The sequence below is a fragment of the Canis lupus genome, chromosome 24 (assembly GCF_011100685.1).
Source record: "Canis lupus familiaris isolate Mischka breed German Shepherd chromosome 24, alternate assembly UU_Cfam_GSD_1.0, whole genome shotgun sequence".
Taxonomy (NCBI): Eukaryota; Metazoa; Chordata; class Mammalia; order Carnivora; family Canidae; genus Canis; species Canis lupus.
In genome coordinates this window covers 9,804,558-9,822,594 of record NC_049245.1, presented here as the reverse complement: position 1 = coordinate 9,822,594, position 18,037 = coordinate 9,804,558, and the positions used below count along the sequence as shown (strand labels likewise).

The 18,037-nt window shown below is 43.2% G+C and overlaps 1 protein-coding gene across 2 annotated transcripts in view; it reads left to right on the top strand.

Annotated features, from left to right (window-relative positions):
• The window catches only part of ISM1 (isthmin 1), a 71,443-nt gene that overhangs the window by 30,819 nt on the left and 22,587 nt on the right, over nucleotides 1–18,037 (top strand). For both annotated transcript variants that reach the window (XM_038571590.1, XM_038571591.1), the window contains exon 2: nucleotides 14,216–14,455. In XM_038571590.1, coding sequence (XP_038427518.1) covers nucleotides 14,216–14,455 — 240 coding nt within the window. The remainder of the gene's footprint in view (nucleotides 1–14,215; nucleotides 14,456–18,037) is intronic.

Below are 18,037 nucleotides of genomic sequence, written 5' to 3'. Positions count from 1 at the left end.
AGAGAGGTAAGGTGACTCAGCTGTGCCCACGCCTATGGGGCTTTGAAATCCTGTTCGTTCATCCATCTATCTGTCATTCCATCCACTTCCTCAGAGGGTATTTAGCAGGTCCAGATTTTTTGGTAGGACTGCAACTTTAAGGGGAAAGGCTAACTTTTTGTGATTCCATCGGACAAGAGCAATACCACAGAAGCAGCCAGTTCAATAGGAAGAGCCCCAGGCTGGGAGTCGTGAATCCAGTACTCTGGGCCCAGGCCAGGAGCCCTCCCATATGCCACCTCCTCCCCAAGGATCCCCGGGATCATATTCCATCAACATAAGGAGCCAAATCCCCAGACCTATCTTGTGCCCTGCTCTTGCCAGGCAGGTCTGGCGCGACCATTCTCAGGACTGGTTATATGCTAAGAGAGGGTTGGGGAGATAAATTGGCTTTAGAATTCAAAAGACTAAAGCACTGACCACTCCCTTGTTCCTGAAGGGTAGGCATCTTTGGAGAGGCTGCTGACTGGTGGTCTAGGTTCTCTCTCTATGCTGATCCTTCTCACTCTGGGGCAGTTAACATTCTTCCTGTGGCTTTCGCCAACACAGGCTGCCATCTCCTGTCTCCAGTGTCTGGCGTTAACACCATCAGCCCCTGCCAGTCCAAAGGATTCATGGTCCCAGTAAGCCACTTGTAACACATCTGGATCCTCTATCAGATGAGCGACTTTGGTGGCATCCTCAATTCAGTTTTCTCATCCATACAGAGGAGATGATGTGCTTGTACCCATCTGGCCGGGGGCTTTGGGAGGCACTGAGTTGATGCACAATGAGTGTTTGGATAAAGCTAGCACAGAGGAGGTGTTTCTGAAAAGGGGGTGGGGGTGGGGGTGGAGGAGTGCTTACAACTAGGGAAGATAGGAGCTGAGCCTGGGGGAGGGGAGGGCATTCCAGAGAAAAGGTCTGTATCCGTGAATACTAGAAAGGCTAATGAGGAAAAGGAATAATAAAGGGGAGAAAAGACCACAGAGATGCTTCCCATTTTACAAGGGAGAAAACTGAGCCACAGGGAAGTAACATGACAAGGTGGAGCTCCTCTTTTTTCAAAAGCTGTATTTCCCTGTACCCCTATTGTTCAGAAAATAGCAGTAATACAGAAGTGTGGCATCCTTAAGAAATATCTGTGATCTTGCCCATTACCATTTCTCTATGATTTCTTCTGTTTTCTTTTCTTTTGTGTTTGTGGTAGTTACGCTAGGTTCTGCATCTGAGTAACTGGAGGGAGCGCACATCGTAAGTGCACAGCTCAATCAATTTTCAGAGTGAACTTACTGCATGACCAGCTCCCAGACCAAGAAATAGAGCATGGCCAGTGCCCCAGAAGCCCAAGGGCTCCCTTCTTGTCACTAGCACCCCTAGGGTCGCTTCTGTCCTAACTTCTAATAGCCCTGGTTAGTTTTGCCTGCTTTTGAGCTTTGTATGAATAGAATCGTATGTCTTACGTTCTTTGGTATCTGACTTCCTTTGTTCACTCTCATGTCTGTGAGATTCATCGAGGTTCTTGGGTGTCTGTACTTTGTTCATTCTCCTTGCTCCACAGTGCTTCATCCTGTGACTATTTTATGCCTGCATTTTACTTATATGTTCTACTGTGGATGGCCAGCCATTTGCCGCTGCCACTTCCAACGTTCACCCCAAACATTTAGCAGGCATGAGGAAAAATGTGATGGCACCAAATGTTAATATCCAAAGCAGCACATGTTTGAGGCTGGACTCTTTGTGATCTATTTTGTCTGTTCCTTGCCTCATCTGGCTCCCCGAATAGCTGTCACATATTTGCATGAAGTACTATATGCCATTCAATTTTTTTTTTTTTTTTAAGAGAGAGAGGGTGGTGGGGAGGAGCAGAGGGAGAGGGAGTCTTAAGCAGACTCCCCACTGAGTGTGGAACCTGATGCCAGGCTGATCTCATTACCCTGAGATCATGACCTGAGTGGAAACCAAGAGTCCGACACTTAACTGACTGAGCCACCTAGGTGCCTTGTGTACCATTCCCTTCTTACTTCATCTCCTCTCTCTATATATCTATGTACGTAGATATATAGATATAGATAGCTATAATTTCTATTTAAATATATACTTTGTTTAGTAGGGGAGTCTTGCACTCATTTTCCCATTCGTTCTCAACTTGTGCAGTGTGACTATATATAAATACAAATTATATATAATATTTTTATAAATATAAGTTATATATAAATATATTTATAAGTTTATATTACACATATGTTAATCTATATAATCATACTGCCCAGGTCAAGAGGCGTTGGGCTAGTATGAGTTTTCCTAAGAAAATGAGCCCAGGACTTCCCCACCAAACAAAGTGAGGAAGCAGAGTTGAGGATTAAATCAACAGTGTTCCTCAGGTGAGTGTTCTTGAGCTAGCCCCCTCGGAACCACTATCCCTCATTACCCCTGGACAGGGGCTGCAGCAGGAGGAAGATGGGGTCTTCAAGGGGCTGCAGACACTCTTAGCCTAAAGAGCACCTCCAGGGGAGAAATTAGGACAGCAGGGCACAGTGGAAGGAACAGGGCCATGGAACCTACTTATGAGCTAGAGACCTCTCTGACTCACCTTCCTCCTCCCCAGAATAGGGGTACTCATGGCTACTTCAAAAGGATGTTGTGAGGATTAGATTTAATGTTCAGCACCTGGCACGAGTGAGCATGTGTTTTTTCCAGAAATGTCCTGTGTGCCCTATATCTTCTCTTTCTAACCCAGCTTTTGTCCTTCTCCATCCTTAGGCCTCAGGTACTTGATCTGTGTGTGTTACAGCAACAGGCTCCCTTTCTCTGGGGCAGCAGAGGCGGGGAAGAGGAGAGGGAGGCAGCAGTATTTAGTGAGCCCCATATGACCGCACACCCTCACACAACTCTCCTCCTCCCACTCTGGGTAATGGTAACCTCTCTCTTTCCTTGCCTCTTCAGGCCTGGGGGTATAAGATCTCCCTGGCTCTACTGATCCTGGGTCCTGCAGTATCCTTGGTGGTTTCCAGTGTCTTTGATCAGACATCTGTAAATTGTTCCTTTATTAAGCTTTCCCTGGCCACCCAGTACCTCAGTGCCATCCATTTCCTGCCCAGATTCAGACTGATCCATCCTAATGCCATGGTGTTTATACTGGGGAAAGTAATAAACCTGTAAGCATGTTCTCTGTTGCAGCCCCCCCCCCCCCGCCCCATGACCACCACCAGAAAGAAAGCTTCTGAGAATCTTGCTGTCCTCTTTTCTTGAACCTCAACTAACTGAATGAATTCTAGTGGGAGAATTATCTTTGTCAAGAACAACTTTAGGGGTTTCTTTGTTTCTCTAGGGTCAGAGTAGGAAATTGTATGGGTGCAGGAAGGTAATAAAATGGTTGAAAGTAGTGTGGGTACCCATCTACCCTCCCTCCAGGGCCCTTCATCAGAGGCCAGATCCCAAGAGAAGTCCTGTTCATAAACCATGCTTCTCCACTTGTTTTAGCTTGCTGCCACATAGGACCTGTATGTAGATAGGGGTCTTTAGAAAAAAATCAAAGAACATAATATGGTGATGTTAAAGATTCAATACATGGTGAACTGAAGTCATTAGAAGAGCCTGGTTCATTTTACTCCCTTACACTGAAAGCTTCCACTCCTAAGGAATTCCCCTCTTCTACTTTGCATTTTATATGTGTATAAGCATTTCCTAACTTCACCAATGGAGTCTGAAGTCCTTGAGGAAAAAGGACTTCCAAATAAAGTTTTCATAATGTTAGAAACATGAATCTGATACAAATATGAAATGAATACATGTCAAAAATTAATTTAACTAATGAATGAAGGAACTAAGATGCTAATGCCAGGTCAGAGGACTTGAGGAACACATATTTAAAACATTACTTAAGAAAATCATAAGGATGCAAATTTGTAAGTCAAAAATGAAACTGGTTAATGTCCTATAGGGCAATAAAACAGTAAGTTTTCAGTTATTTCTTTTTCTGCTAGTTATATGTCAATTGTATAAATGTATGCTTATGCATAATGTTGCATAAGTTTAAAATGTAAAACATAGTGACTTGAGGTATATATATATATATATATATATATATATATATAGCGAAATGATATATGTTTATATTGTGAAATGATCACCATAATAAGTTTGGTTAATATCCATCACCTCACATAATTTTTTTTCTTATGATGAAAATTTTTAATGAGTTATTATTTCTATCAGGCCATAAAACAAAACAAAACAAAACAAAACCCTCTATTTCTACAGGATGAAAATGTACTTCAAGTCTGGACCTTAATCCACAGTAAATCATAGGTGAAACAAAGGTACCTTCTCCTAGAAAATTACGTAATCTTGGACAGGCCTGTCATATTGTGCCCTGGTATGAACTGTTACACCTGCAGACATCCTCTTGCCTTATTTCCAAGTTTTGGATAATTTATCTTTAACAGGGATGTGCTATTGAACCATCTCACCCCCAGCAGAGCACCTGCCACAAAGTAGCTGCCCAGGAAGTGTTTGTTGAGTGAATCCACGAAAGGAACAGACACTCCAACCATTTATAGAGAAAGGTTAGCCAAGCTAAACCAGAGGACCACAATCTCATGGTCTGCCTGCTTTCCAAATAAGGATCAAACAGTTTCCCTGGGAGAACAGACCAGCAGTCCAAATAAGAACAATCTGTATGGGCAGGTGGGAAATGGAGCCAGTCCTGGTGACGCACAGCTTTCTCTTCACCTCGGGCTGCAGTTGGTCTGTGATAGCTCTATAATTGTTTTATAGTGTCAGTAGGGGTTCCCTAATAAATGGGCATTGCTAGTTTCTGGCAGCCCACAGAGCTGTACAGGTGCATCATGAAAGTGAGAGGGGAGAACTGTTAAATCTCAGGTCTAAAACTTTGAAATCCTGGCAATAGGGCTGTTAACAAAGCAGCACATGTAATTGACGGAAGCAGTAGGCAGGGGGTTGTTTTCCAACAGATTTTATCCAGCTTGGAGTTAGCAGGTGGAGAAGGTGAAGGTGTTCTAACAATTGGAGATAGTAGTTACATTTTAGATATTTAGAACCATCAAATATTTTGTTTCATCTGCACACTTTCAATTTCATGTTTTCGAGGATTTGGCTTGACATATTTTGCATCGTTGGAAAATATTTTCTCCAGGACTAGTGTTTCTTGAGGACTCCATTCCTAGGATGTCAGAACTGGGTAGATGGAGAGGTTTTTTTGCAGTTCCCACCCCACCTCACCATGCCCATTTTATAGAAGAAATAACTGAGGCCCTGAATTATTTAGCTATTGCTGTATAACAAGCCACTCTGAATTCATTAGCTTAAAACTACAGATCTTGATTATTTTCCATGATTCTGTGGGTCAGCCCAGAGGCTTTTCCAGTCTGGGTTGACTCAGCTAGGGCTAGATGGTCTAGGATGGTCTTCATCTGAGTGGCTGGTCCTGGGCTGACTGATAGTCTGGGGTGGATTGTCTCTGTTCCACATGTGTCTCATCATCCAACAGATTAGCCCAGGCTTCTTCACACAGTGGTCTTGAGATTTCAAGAGCAACAAAAACAGACAAGTCCCAATATACAAGCATTTATCGTTAGCCAAAGTAAATCTCATGGCCACACACAATGACAGTGTGGGGAGCAGCTACTCAAGGCATGGCTATTAAGAGAGTATTTGTAGACATTTTTGCAAACCACAGGCAAAAGGTACAGTAACCTGCCTAAGCTTACAAAACTAGATGGGGGCAATGCTAGGACATAGAACCAGGCCTCATACCTGCTAGCCCAGGCCCCTTCTATGATACCATAAATCCTTTTCCAGGATTTCAAAATAAAGTTCTCATTCCCTTTAAAAGCCAATTTTAGAGGTACTTGGAGCAGATATGCATGGTAGGCTTCAGTGAAGGGTCTTGATTTTGAATGTCGAAAGAAATCCATCTTCTTGCTTAAAATAGTAAGTGGGGCAAGGGTCCCCAGAGTCACTCCCCCCAGGCCAGCCTCTGAACCCTGCCATCTAATGCTCTTTGACTCTGCCTCTCAACAGCAGAACACCAGCCTTGACCGGGGTTTGGGATCCCCCATTCCATGTGGGGAGACATAGAATTCCTGCAGCAGTGTTTGCTTCCTGCTTTGACACCGGCCCCCTCTGGCCAAGGGATGACTTAGTTGGACCATTTAGGCACTTTAATAATTTGGTGCCTTTTCCAATTGGGTCCTGGAAAATGGGTCCTAGATGGTTCTTAACTCTGATTTCTTTGCTACAATGGAGAAAGCATAACTTAAAAAACTTCAGTAATCCAGACTCATTAAATATTTCCTCAATATTTGATGTAGAGGGGAGGCCAAGCCCCACATGGCCCAAGGGCCCTCTGATGGCCACCCTTGACCTGTTCTCTACAGCCCTCTCAGCAGACAAAACCTCCCCTTAGCTTACACTTGAGGAGGGTTTGTCTTATACCAAAAGAGACTCTTCAAAGTGTGACTTCTAGGCAGGTCCACCATTCCCCCTGAGAAAGGTTCTGGAAAATACAATTTCTCCATTGCCTTACATTTGCAGAGATGTTTTAGATGATGGGTGAAGGTTTCTTTTGGCCAAATTGGCTTCCTACCCTTGAGTTCTACTTCTTACATGTTTTCTTAGACTTGAAAGAATAATTTGTGTTTCACTTCTATTCATTCTTTAGCCTCACAGGACATAAGGAAATAGATCCTGGATAGTTCCCACTCTCTTTTCTTTGCCAGCAGTGGAGAAAGCACAACTTGAAAAATCACAAATAGCACACACATTTCCAAGATCAAAGCTGTTTATAGAAGTATCTGAGACAAGCCAGTGGGGTGTTGACTTCCATTTTGTCAGCCAGGCCCAAGAGCCTTCAATTAAGAAAGAAGCACGGGGGTGGGTGGCCCACAGTAGTGGCTCCTTTGCTGGGGAGCCAGCTCCCGGCTCAAGTGCAACTAGTTGACCATTCCTCGTGTCTTCTAAAGCCTCGCCTGGGATCATAAGCAGGGTCATTCCCGAGCCCTAAAATAAACATTCTTGCAGTACATTCTGCCACTATAACGCAAGATTCCTCAGCCATTAGTCAGGCTTTCAACAGAAGGCTCCGTTCCCAACCGAGTTGCACTACTCCTGCATTCTTGAAATGATGTGCCTGTATCACCAGCTCCCAGCGTTGTCTCCAGGCTTCTACAGCAAAGATTGAAGCATATTTCTGGCCTTTTCTTCTCTGCCAGGAATTTGCCTTTCCATGCTTGCTGTAGAATAAAGCCACTGATATTGTCTCTGCTCCTGCTGCCTGAAGGGGAGCGATTGCCATCACACTCCAACAGAGAGAGAGCAGAAGGTGGCCAGCCTTGTCATCTGGGTTTTTGCCAGTGCAAGGCTCCCCAGTTGGGTCCCGGTGCCTTCTTTCCGACACTTGACACTCGTGACACTCCACAGAACAAGCCTCCACCACCCCCTGCTGCCAGTGCCATAATGGTCTCTGTGCTGTCTGCCGGAGCCCCAAAGAGCAAGTGCAACCCCTAAGAAAGCTGACTTTACTTCCTGAAACTCACTCTGTTTATTCTGGTTTTCTCTTCCTAGAAGCGCAGCTCCCCAGTCATGTGTAAAGATAATCAGGGGTGCCCTTTTATTCTTTTATCTCCCCAAATGGGGAAATTTTGCTCTTCCCTTTGAAATACCACCAGTGGCATTCTTGAACTTATTTTTAGATGTATGGAAGTGTTCCAAACAAAAATCGATGCCTAGTACAGATAAAGCCCTGAGTGTGTTTTCATGGGTAGAAGAAAAATGGAGTGTTTTAATGTGAAAGGAGCATAGCCATATGCCTGGGTGCAGTATGGCTTCCTTTAATCTGGAAAAAGGAAACAAGTATTGTCGATAATAATATGCAGATGTCTAGCCCCAAATGAGGACATATTGCTAATTAGCTATATTGTTAGTATGTTTTAAGGGGAGAGGCTACAGTGACATTAATTATAATCTCTGTTGTTTGTTGTTCAAAGTCTATGAGACCAAAAGCATTGCTAATAATATCTTCTTTAATATCTTCAATAGACGATTCCTAGATTGTTTTTTTTCTTTAAAATCCCACATAAAAGCCACATTAGGGGTAAGGGGTAATGAGGCCTGTAGCCTGAGCCTAATTAAAATGAAATCTAACTAGGCCCGTAGCCATCATTATCATCAACTAGTACTTATTGGGTGCCCCCTGAGCTTGTAGAATTGGAGGGTGTGGGCTTTGAGATTGCAGATATGCTTGTGATTTGCCCTCCAGAAATTTGCCATCCCATCTGCCTCCAAGAAGTCTGCCTGGTTGTGTTAATCTGGGAATAGTTACTACAGCCTTTAAAAAAAAAAAAAAAAAAAAAAAAAAAAGCACTAAAACTCTCCTAGCCAGCCACCAATTTGTTCCTCTTTTGGAGGTTCTGGAAATGGTCAGATAAGCCTTTTTTTTTCCCACATACTAGCCTTTGGTAGATGTTTGCAGAACAGGACAGGTGCCTCTTTGCAGACTGGGACAAAGATGCTTAGCATGCTTTTTCTGAAAGTGGACCCATCACCCAGTCCCATACCTTGATTGCTTCCTCTTGAGCTGATCACCCTGGTTTGCCCTGGATCCCTCTAAAGAACCTTTCCTTCTCCCTCTGCCTGTGCCAAATGACCAGCTGGAAACTCTGAACTTGTGACCACTCTGACCTTGATTGGCTGTGGCAACCCACCTTGGTCATGCGGATGGCCAGAACGAGCAGGTCCAGCCATGCAGTAGCTGGAAGCAGTGGTTGGGCCAGTGATGTCCTGAGAAGAAAGGATACAAATGATAAAGCTTCCAGAAAATGCCACCAAGGAAATGGTGACCTGTTGGAAAACCATAGCACTATGACAGAAAGCTGTCAGACCAAAGGCTAACAGGTTGCGATCTCTGTACTGGGCCTGACATTTGTATTATTTAACTCAGTAATGTTTTACTAAGGTTGCAGAGTAGTCCCACTCCATCCAGCTCTGATGCCCTTTGAGTCTCGGTCTCAGGGCTGCCAAGCCCTGGGCAATCTGCACCCATTTGCTTTGCCAGGATTGCAGTGTCCACTGGCCCAATTCCTCCTCTGCTCTGTTCTCTTCACCTGCTTCACCTGTTTGACTGTTGCTCGCCTCTGCAGTCTCGGCTCAAACATTATTTCTTCAGGAAAACTTTTCTCTATTTTTAACACCAATGTTCCAAGTGAGGAGTTTTTAGAATTCCTATCTCAAATGGTGACAGTAGTTTTTCACGCTTTCTCTCTTTTGTGACTATCATTGTAAGCTCATGGATTTTCATAGATTCTATGTGAAGTGGTCAACTACAAACTTTGTTTGACACCCAAATTGTCTAATCTTTGTGCAGTGAGTACCCTTCAGACTGGCTCCTATGTTCTTTGGAGAGGACACCATTAACCACTAAAAGCTTCCTTATTCTCTGGCACATCAGATTATCCCAAACTCACCTATACTTCCCTGCTCAAACTCTTGGAATCAGCTGGCTATTTGTCCAAAAGACCTCTGGTTTCTTTCAGTGAGGGCAAGCTTCTTGAAATTTAATGATAGTATTTTAAGACAAATTAAAGGAAATATTACATTACACAGTGAGTAATATATTTGAGAAATATAACATATAGATGCTGAAACAATGAGAAAACTCTGTAAATGTTATGGAGAAGGGGATAGATGGCAGCGCTGGCATCCGTAGCCTGGCTGCCACTGTGAAGTTCACTGTGATGACCCACTAAATGCCCTATTGGTACGTCTGTCAGCTGGGAATTGTGTTCAGTTGCACAGAACAGAGTACCCAACTTTGAGTCACTTAACTGAACAGGGCTTTTCCCTTTCTGTTGGTCGTCACAGCTCTAATATTCACGTCACAACAGGGGACATTGCTACTGGTGTTGCAGCATTGCCAATGTTAACATTAATGCTCCTAGTCACCAGTCCAGGTGATATGACTATGCCATCCCAGGACCCAACCCCCTTGTCTTTCCATTCAGCCACCTTTAGAGACTAGCCTTCAACCTCATGCCTGCTAGCAGCCTTGTTTCACTTGAAGCACTTCTATCTGCATTCCAGATAGGAGAAAGTAGAAGAGAGGAAAGCAGAAGGTAAGCTGACTGCCTCCCACTCATCAGGTTCATCTGTCACCTTCCACTTCTATCTCATTGGGTGGAACTGCATCACATGGTCACTTCGAGCTTCAGTGGATGCTGGGAAGTGTAGTTTTAGCCAGGTTCATTGCCACCTGAAACAAATACTGAGTAGAAATAAATAAACAAACAAAATAGGAGAATAGAATTGGGTAGACACTTGCAATATCTGCCACAATACTGCCATCTAAGGCACAAATACATGGCTCCTATGTTATTGTTTTATCATTGTTCTTAACATTTTATGATTACTTTTTTTCTATTTTAGATAAGAAGAGTTGTGAAATAACAGAGGGGCAGGAGTTATGCACAAAGATGAGGAGCATCAAGTGTTAGCTATGTAATTTGGCCACTGTAGATTGCCTGCCTCAGCTGTTGAGAAATGCGTGTGTATAAACCACGTAATAGCATTAGTGTTTCTGCTGCTCTTTTTATTGGTAATCCCAGCTCCAGAAAGAATAGTGCTACTGCAGCTGCAGCACTGATTGAAGATAGGCTCAAAGACACATTGTGGGTAAAAGAAATGTTTTCTGAAACTAAGCTGACCTCCCCATGTCATATGAATTCAGGCAAAATGAATCCTGTAGCACCTTGGAAAGTAGGGTGATATTTCCATTCTTCAGGTCCTGGACTTTCCCAAGATATGCATTCAGAAAAGGGCGTTGGCTTTTCTGAATAAAACACAAACTGTTTAAAATCTTCATCTTGAGGTCCACCCTTCCTGAGAATCTTCACTCTGCTAAAATAACTTAAGTAGGATACTCAGCGGGTAAACTTGTTGATATAGTTGGATGATGGCCATCAACCAAGACCTCTGCTGGGGCTTCTGCAAGGAAGATGTGCAGTTTCCAAGAAAGGGCTTTCTCCTACATCACTGGCGGACCCTGTCTGCTGTCTCTCACCCCAGACATAAAATTGAGATTATCAAAATAGTGGCTACTCCCGAAGCTTGTTATTGGTTGAATAAAGTGGAGTTTCATTTTATATGAGGCATTGTAAGACACCCTTCCCCTGTCCTAAGGCTTCTAGTTTCTGGAAATTTGGGGCCACGCCATTGCAGGGAGCTAAGGTTTCCAGTTTAATATGTTTTGATAAAGATGCAGCAGTAATTCAGATATTCAGAGATTGTGATTAGTGTTTCTTTATTACTTCCCATCTTCCAAATGCTTTATGAACACTGAGCTTGTTTGGAGCATGGGTGGGGGGATTGGGAAAAGATGGAGAAATGCCACATTGTATGCAAAACTCAAGCCAAAACATACTTTAGCCCCAGTCTATTCCCGGCAGAGGAGCTTGTGGCCTGAGCTGGCCAGCCGATTGCCCTAACTCTACACTTCTCTCTCTCCTCTTTTTTTTTTCATGTGTAGACACAACCCAACTGAGTTGTCTTGACCATCCTGCTGGGACAGCATGGGACTCTCCTTATTATCTGCTGTTTCACATGGAGGAGTGTTGAGCCACAGAAAGTTTAATGGCTTTTCTTGGTTCATGACTGAGCCAGGATCACTCTGTGGTAGTTTATCACTTACCAAGAAATTCCAGAGTCAGACCAAGAAACCAATCAGATTCAGTCCTTGGTTTTTCAGCCATCTAAGCAAAATGCCAAATAACATTTCCTATCTCTTCTTCTAAAATGTGAATTTTAAGGGTAGAAAGTGTACTTCATCACAAGGTAAAGGAAAGAGAGCTCCATTTTTAACCCAGTCAAGCAGGGTGTCCTAGTTACTATAACGAAGTTAGGGCTGGATTTGCAGGTAATCCCTAAAGCAATTGACAAGCAAATTTTGGTCCCCTTCTGAGAGTTATACGCTCAAATACTCTGCAAGAAATTCTCCATGAGAATCCAACTATGCTCACTAACGCTGTTGAAGAAGTTTTAGGATTGGGGTCCTGGAAGAAGAGCTAGAGAACAATTACCTTCAATCATCTCCCCTTGGACTATGATAGAGAGAACTCTTATGTTGAGGGAAGACTTAGCATTCTCCTCTCTCCTTCCCCTGCTCTCCTTCCCCTCCACCCCCTCTCTCTATGTGCTGGGCTCAGTCTCCACATAATACATTTGGCCCTTATTGCATTGAGCAATGCCTAGGAATGCCAGTGCAAGTCCCTCTACGAAGATGTGCCAGGAGACAGAAACCATGGCAGAGAGGTGGCTGGAAAGGTGAACAAAGAAAGACGCTGCCCTTAGCCACACTTCTTGAGCAAAAAGGGAGGGCAAGCAAAAACATGACGATGAGTAGCCAGCTTCCCCACTGTGTAGCTCTCTATCTGCATGTTTTAAAGAAGAGACAGAAGACGGCTATCTCTGCCTTGCACTTGCAGGGAAGGGTGCCCCAGCCTCTTGTCAGAATCACTGTCTGCGGAAGGGTCGGTGTGCAGCCTGATGGTCCCTTGCCCTCTTGGCACATTCACAAAGGTAGTCTGTGCACCAGCAAGTTTATGCCTCAGCCCCATTTCTGTTTAAAGGATATAGGAGAGATCCAGTCCCTCAAATTAGCTCTCTAAGAAGATATCTATCTACTACATGTGTTTCATCCTCTGGCTGTTCTTGACCTTTGGTACTCAGAGTTGAGAGTGTTTTGATACCAGATGTAACCCTTTGGCTGGGTCAGAGGCCCCACAGTGGGGGCAGGGAGTGCATGTGGAGACAGTGTGCTGGAATATACACTCCAAAACCCCCAAACATGCCCAAGAATAACAAGAGCATTAACCACTGACCCAAACGCTGGTGAAATTCTATCTCTACATCTCTCTTCACCAGTAAACATGAAAATGCCATCCCTGAAGGGATGGAGGAAACCTCCAATGAGAAGTCCAGGGAGAACAAGAGGAGAAAAGGGCTGGTTTGAGAAAGAAGTCCAGCAACTTCAACACTCTTCAATCACTATAAAAATTCTCCCCTAATGACAACTAAATAGAGACATTTTTTACTAGCTGGGAAAAACAACAGATTTGTGCTTTTCTTTTTAGAATAAAGGCATTAAATTTCAAAATGCCTTCTTGTCACTTTTTCTCTGGCTATCCCCATCTCTTCCTCCTCATCCCATGCAATCTTCCCTCCTTCACTCCATACCAGCCTCACTGGCCTTCTTTCTGTCCCACAAAGGGGCCAAGTTCACCCCCGGTTCAGGACCATCTTACTTGCTATTTCCTCTGCGAGAATGTTCCTCCCCTAGACTGCAATGTGTGTTCAGGTCTCACCTTCCCAAAGAGGTTTTCTCCAGGAACCTGTCTAATGTTGTTCCCGGCCACTCTCCATCATGTTCTTCTTTTTTCTAGCCAGTCATCACTTTCTGATCTGATTTTATTTGTCATATTTATTATTTTTTCCCTCAATTGGTTGTACACATTAAGAGAATAGGGTCCATGTCTTATTCATGATTATATCTCCTGTGCCTAGCATGTGGTTGACACATGTTGACTAGATGGATGCATGGAATGGATGGGAAATGGATAAGTGAATGGATGGAGAGATGGATGGATGGATATAGCCAATGATTTGGCTCAAGTATTTTATACAGTTTGGTCAGATCCTTTGTTCCTTGGCCTACACCAAAGAAATAACCTCTGAACATGGGGGCTATAGCTAATGCCAGAGTGATTAATTAACGGAAGCCATAAGGAGAAAACTATAATCTGATTCCAGTTCTGAACGAACACCTATTCTCCTTCAAAATAGCATTTTTGTGTTGATATCTTTCTCAATATTTAATAAACATCCCATAACACATTAGCCCTCAGAAAAGTTTCAAATAGCAGGCTGGGAACAGGTTCCTGATGATTTGGCCTTTTGAATATGGAGTAACCAAGATGGAGTAAACCAAGGGGATGAAGTAAACCAAGGGGAGTAAACCAAGATAAAGTAAACTAAGGGAAGTGAAGATGAATTGAGAATACCATCCTGGTTCAATTCCAGCCACTGGAATCATCTTTGTTCCTGAATTTAATGGACTGTTAAGGCTGGTATTTTCAAATCACATGCCTCCTATTTATTTGTTCATTTGCCTATCTGTTTGTTTTAGAATAACCTCCACGTGGAAAGTGACTCTACATCAGAAACAAGCTTTCCTTTCTCTAAAGAAGCAGCAGGGGAACATCTGGACCATCAGGCTGCACATCAACCCTTCCCCAGACAGCGATTCCAGCAAGAGCCTGGGCACCCTTCACTGCAAAGAGATAGCCCCAGATCCTTTCTCCTTGATCTACCAAACTTTCCAGATCTTTCCAAAGCTGATATCAATGGGCAGAATCCAAATATCCAGGTAATGCTTGAGAGTTGAAAGGTGGAAGAAAATGAAACAATCTATCTCTTTGTGTCCTGATCTGATTCTAAAGCAACTACTGCCTTAACTCACTTTCCTTCTTAACCTCTTATGAATCCGGTTTATGATCAGATGATCTCTGTCAGAACAGTGTTGTATTTCATCTTTGTGACACCCTTGATTGTGAGATGCACCATTATTTTATGAACCACTAAAAAAAGAAAACATTGATAATTAAAGTATTGCACACCAATGGTTACAATACATCCTGCTTTCAGAGATGTTGAAATGTAAAAACAAAACAAAAAAAAAATTGTATGCCTTGAAATTGATAAAATATGGTAGCTGTAGAAAAAGGCCAATTTAACATGGAAGTACACTCAGCAAAGCATGGTATGATTTCAAATGTACTCAGGAAGGCACACTCTCAAATACCTCTTAGCTTGCCTTGGACACCAGCAACTCCTTCAGGAGGTGACAACACTTCAGTTGCTCTAAAATGTAGGTGACTGCTTCAGAAAGTTGGATGAGAGGTAGGGAGGTGAGAACAGAAGTTCCTAGGGGAGATATGAATCTGTACTGTTAAGATGGGCTGGATGAAGCTGAAGGAAATGGGGGGTTAGGGAAAAGGTACCTGGGATTAAAATAGCAACCCTCATTTACACTGAAATAGACATGCTTTACAAAACAAATGTTGATCTGATTTGACTGTCCCAACACCAGGAGATGAAGGGCACATCATTTTTCCATTATCAGTCAAGCAACAGGTACTCAGGAAGTTCCTATTTGGTTTGCCCAAGGTTATATGGCTAGCAAATAGTGGTTGGAGCTCAAATCTAGGCTCTTGGATGCCTAAGAATACTCACCCTACCAATCCATGTTTTAGAGACAAACTCCTAACTTTGAATTTTGCTTGTACAAAATTTCCTCTGTGTCTTCCCAGGGTTGCTGCCCATGATATCCAAGAAAGGGGACTGAGTAGTCAACAAGGCAGCGTCATCCCTGTCATAGCTCCTGTCCTCATTTGCCTGCTTCCATACTCTCTTTTTTTTTTTTTTTTTTTTGCTTCCATACTCTTAAGCTTTGTTCTCGATTCTTTTCATTTGAGGAGGGGCAGCATTTTCTCATTCTTCCTCTCTGCTTCAAATTCCAATTAGCCAACATGTCAGAAAGTTCCTGAACCTGATCTCAGAATAATTGATCCTTAATTAAGTTAACTATCCCTCTTTCAAGACTAACATTCTCTGCATGACACCATTTTAGATCAGATTTCCATGGTCAGAGTTGTTTTGCTCATCACACCACTGCCATAGTGGCTAACAAATGTCACTGAGAATACACCCCAATTAGAATGTTGACCAGCCCCTACTGTGTATAAAATGCTGTGTTAGGTTATGGGAAATTAAGAAATGTAAGACCTTCTCTGTCCAGGGAATGCCATAGATACGAAGTTCCCGGCTACCCCTCATGACAGTGCCAAAGGGATCATGGAGATAGAGGAGGAAAAAAAATGCTATGTTCCATTGTGAACAGGTCTGAATAGATGAGAAAAAGTAGGGCAAGATAATGATGAGAGGGTCCAGAAGTGAAAAATGTTTCAGAGGTCACTCTTTGACAACCCACGCACAGAAACCATGGCATGCACCTGTTAACATTTCCAGTAAGTCATATGTTGTTCGAATTGATTAATTGGAAAAACAGGAAATCAAACTCCAATAATAAATATACAAAAAAAATGTTTAGTAGGAAAAAAAATTGGAAAAACAGGCATTTTGCCCCACTGTCCTCTCACCAGGAAGTGGCTACATGGCTCTCTGCTAAAGAACAAAGTATCCACTTGGGGGAGGTGTAGATTGGCAAATAAATAAATAAATAAATAAATAAATAAATAAATAAATAAATAAATAAATACAGACATCTCCTTACTGCTGCTTGACATGCTCCCCATCAGGCCTTTTCCTACAGGAAGTGATTTTTTTCCTTGTTTATAGTTTTCATGGTTTCAGGACTAGACCAGCTTCACTCCAGGGGAGCTTAGGCCATTCCCAAAACAATTTTAGGCTTGCTGTGACTCACATTTTTTCCCCTATAGGTGAGAAATGTCACTGTGGGTTTTAATGCTGAGGATTGAGCTTTAATTTAATAGATTTAAGAATTTCTTTTGTAAAGTTGCAAGAAAATGCCTGGATTCAGGGGAACTGAAGGCTGCAGGGAGACTGTCTTCTCATTGGAAAGTTACTAAGTACATGGGGCTATACCTAAGAACCAGATTTGAAGCAGAATTTCCCAGGGTCCCATCTCTCTCCTAGATAAATCCATAAGTCTGGGAATCCCCAGACTTCACTTGGGCATTTTGAAAATATGAACCTAAATGTTAGGGAAGAATGGTGGTTGAGATCCTCAGACCTGGGAAACCTAGATTCCTTTTCTAAAGAGAAGGACAGGGCGACAGTGAAGTGCTAAGCTCTCTGCAGCCCACACAATAGATCTGTGCATGAGGTCAGTAGAGCACCCAAGGTCAAAATTCATTTCACATCATCCTAATCTGTATTGCTTCCCTGGGTAGGAAGTAAAGAATGCTCTGGAACAGTTCTACCTGGCTTCCTGAGGGCAAGCGGCTCTTGGCATTGGCAGGTGTAGAGAGAAGTAGAATGAGCCAAGAGGGCAGAGAATACGGCGAGGGGAGTTATGAAAAGACTGCACACGAGAGTCTGGCAAAGCCTCTTGCACTGTTCTAAAATGCAGCTTCCCTGTGCACTGTCACGAAAGTATGACCGCAGAGATGGTACAGGTGAGAATTGTTTGCCTTGTCCCCTCTGAGATGCCACAGATTTAGAACAGGTGCAAAGTAACAATCAGTGGGTTTGTTTTCGGTCTGTCTTACCACCACTCCAGCACATGAATAAAAAGCTTGCCCTCAGGTGCTTCTTCGGAAAGAGATGCTTTGGAGTACAGAGTAGGAAGAGGACAGAGCCACTCTTTAACATCTTCATTCCTTTTCTGAGTTGGCCTTTGGACAGCAAAGATCACCATAGCTCCCAAGATCATAGGTTTCCCCATAGCTGCAAATATCAGGGTTATGGGCAGAATGGATTCAAAATTTGATGGCGCTCCAGCCTAGACACTGTTAGAGTCCAAAGCCTATGAAGGCTAAGGTACCACCCACCACCTTTGTGTCCACTGCCTAGACAGGCCACTCCGCTTCCGCTTTGTATGATTCCCATGACTGTTAGCCTTCCTTGGGCAGTAGAGAGGAGTGAGCAGCCAGTTTTACTGATCTGATGACCTGTTGGTCCTAAAGAAAAGGAAATTGAGCTGCATTTCTGGCCTTCTCTTTCTGGAAGGCCACAAAGGCTACTCAAATATGTTCAAAGAAAATGAAGCAGATGCAATTCCTGAGAGCCCCAGCCTAGATCTGTGTGCTAGTGTGTGAGGGTGCATACGCAAGCACATGCGGTTGTACACGCTCACACATGCACATACACACAACGTTGGCGCTGCAGCACCACTGCACTTGAGTAAACCAGTTCCCTGGTGGTCCTTTAAAAGATGAAGTGCTTTTCTAAAAGGGGGTGATGGTTT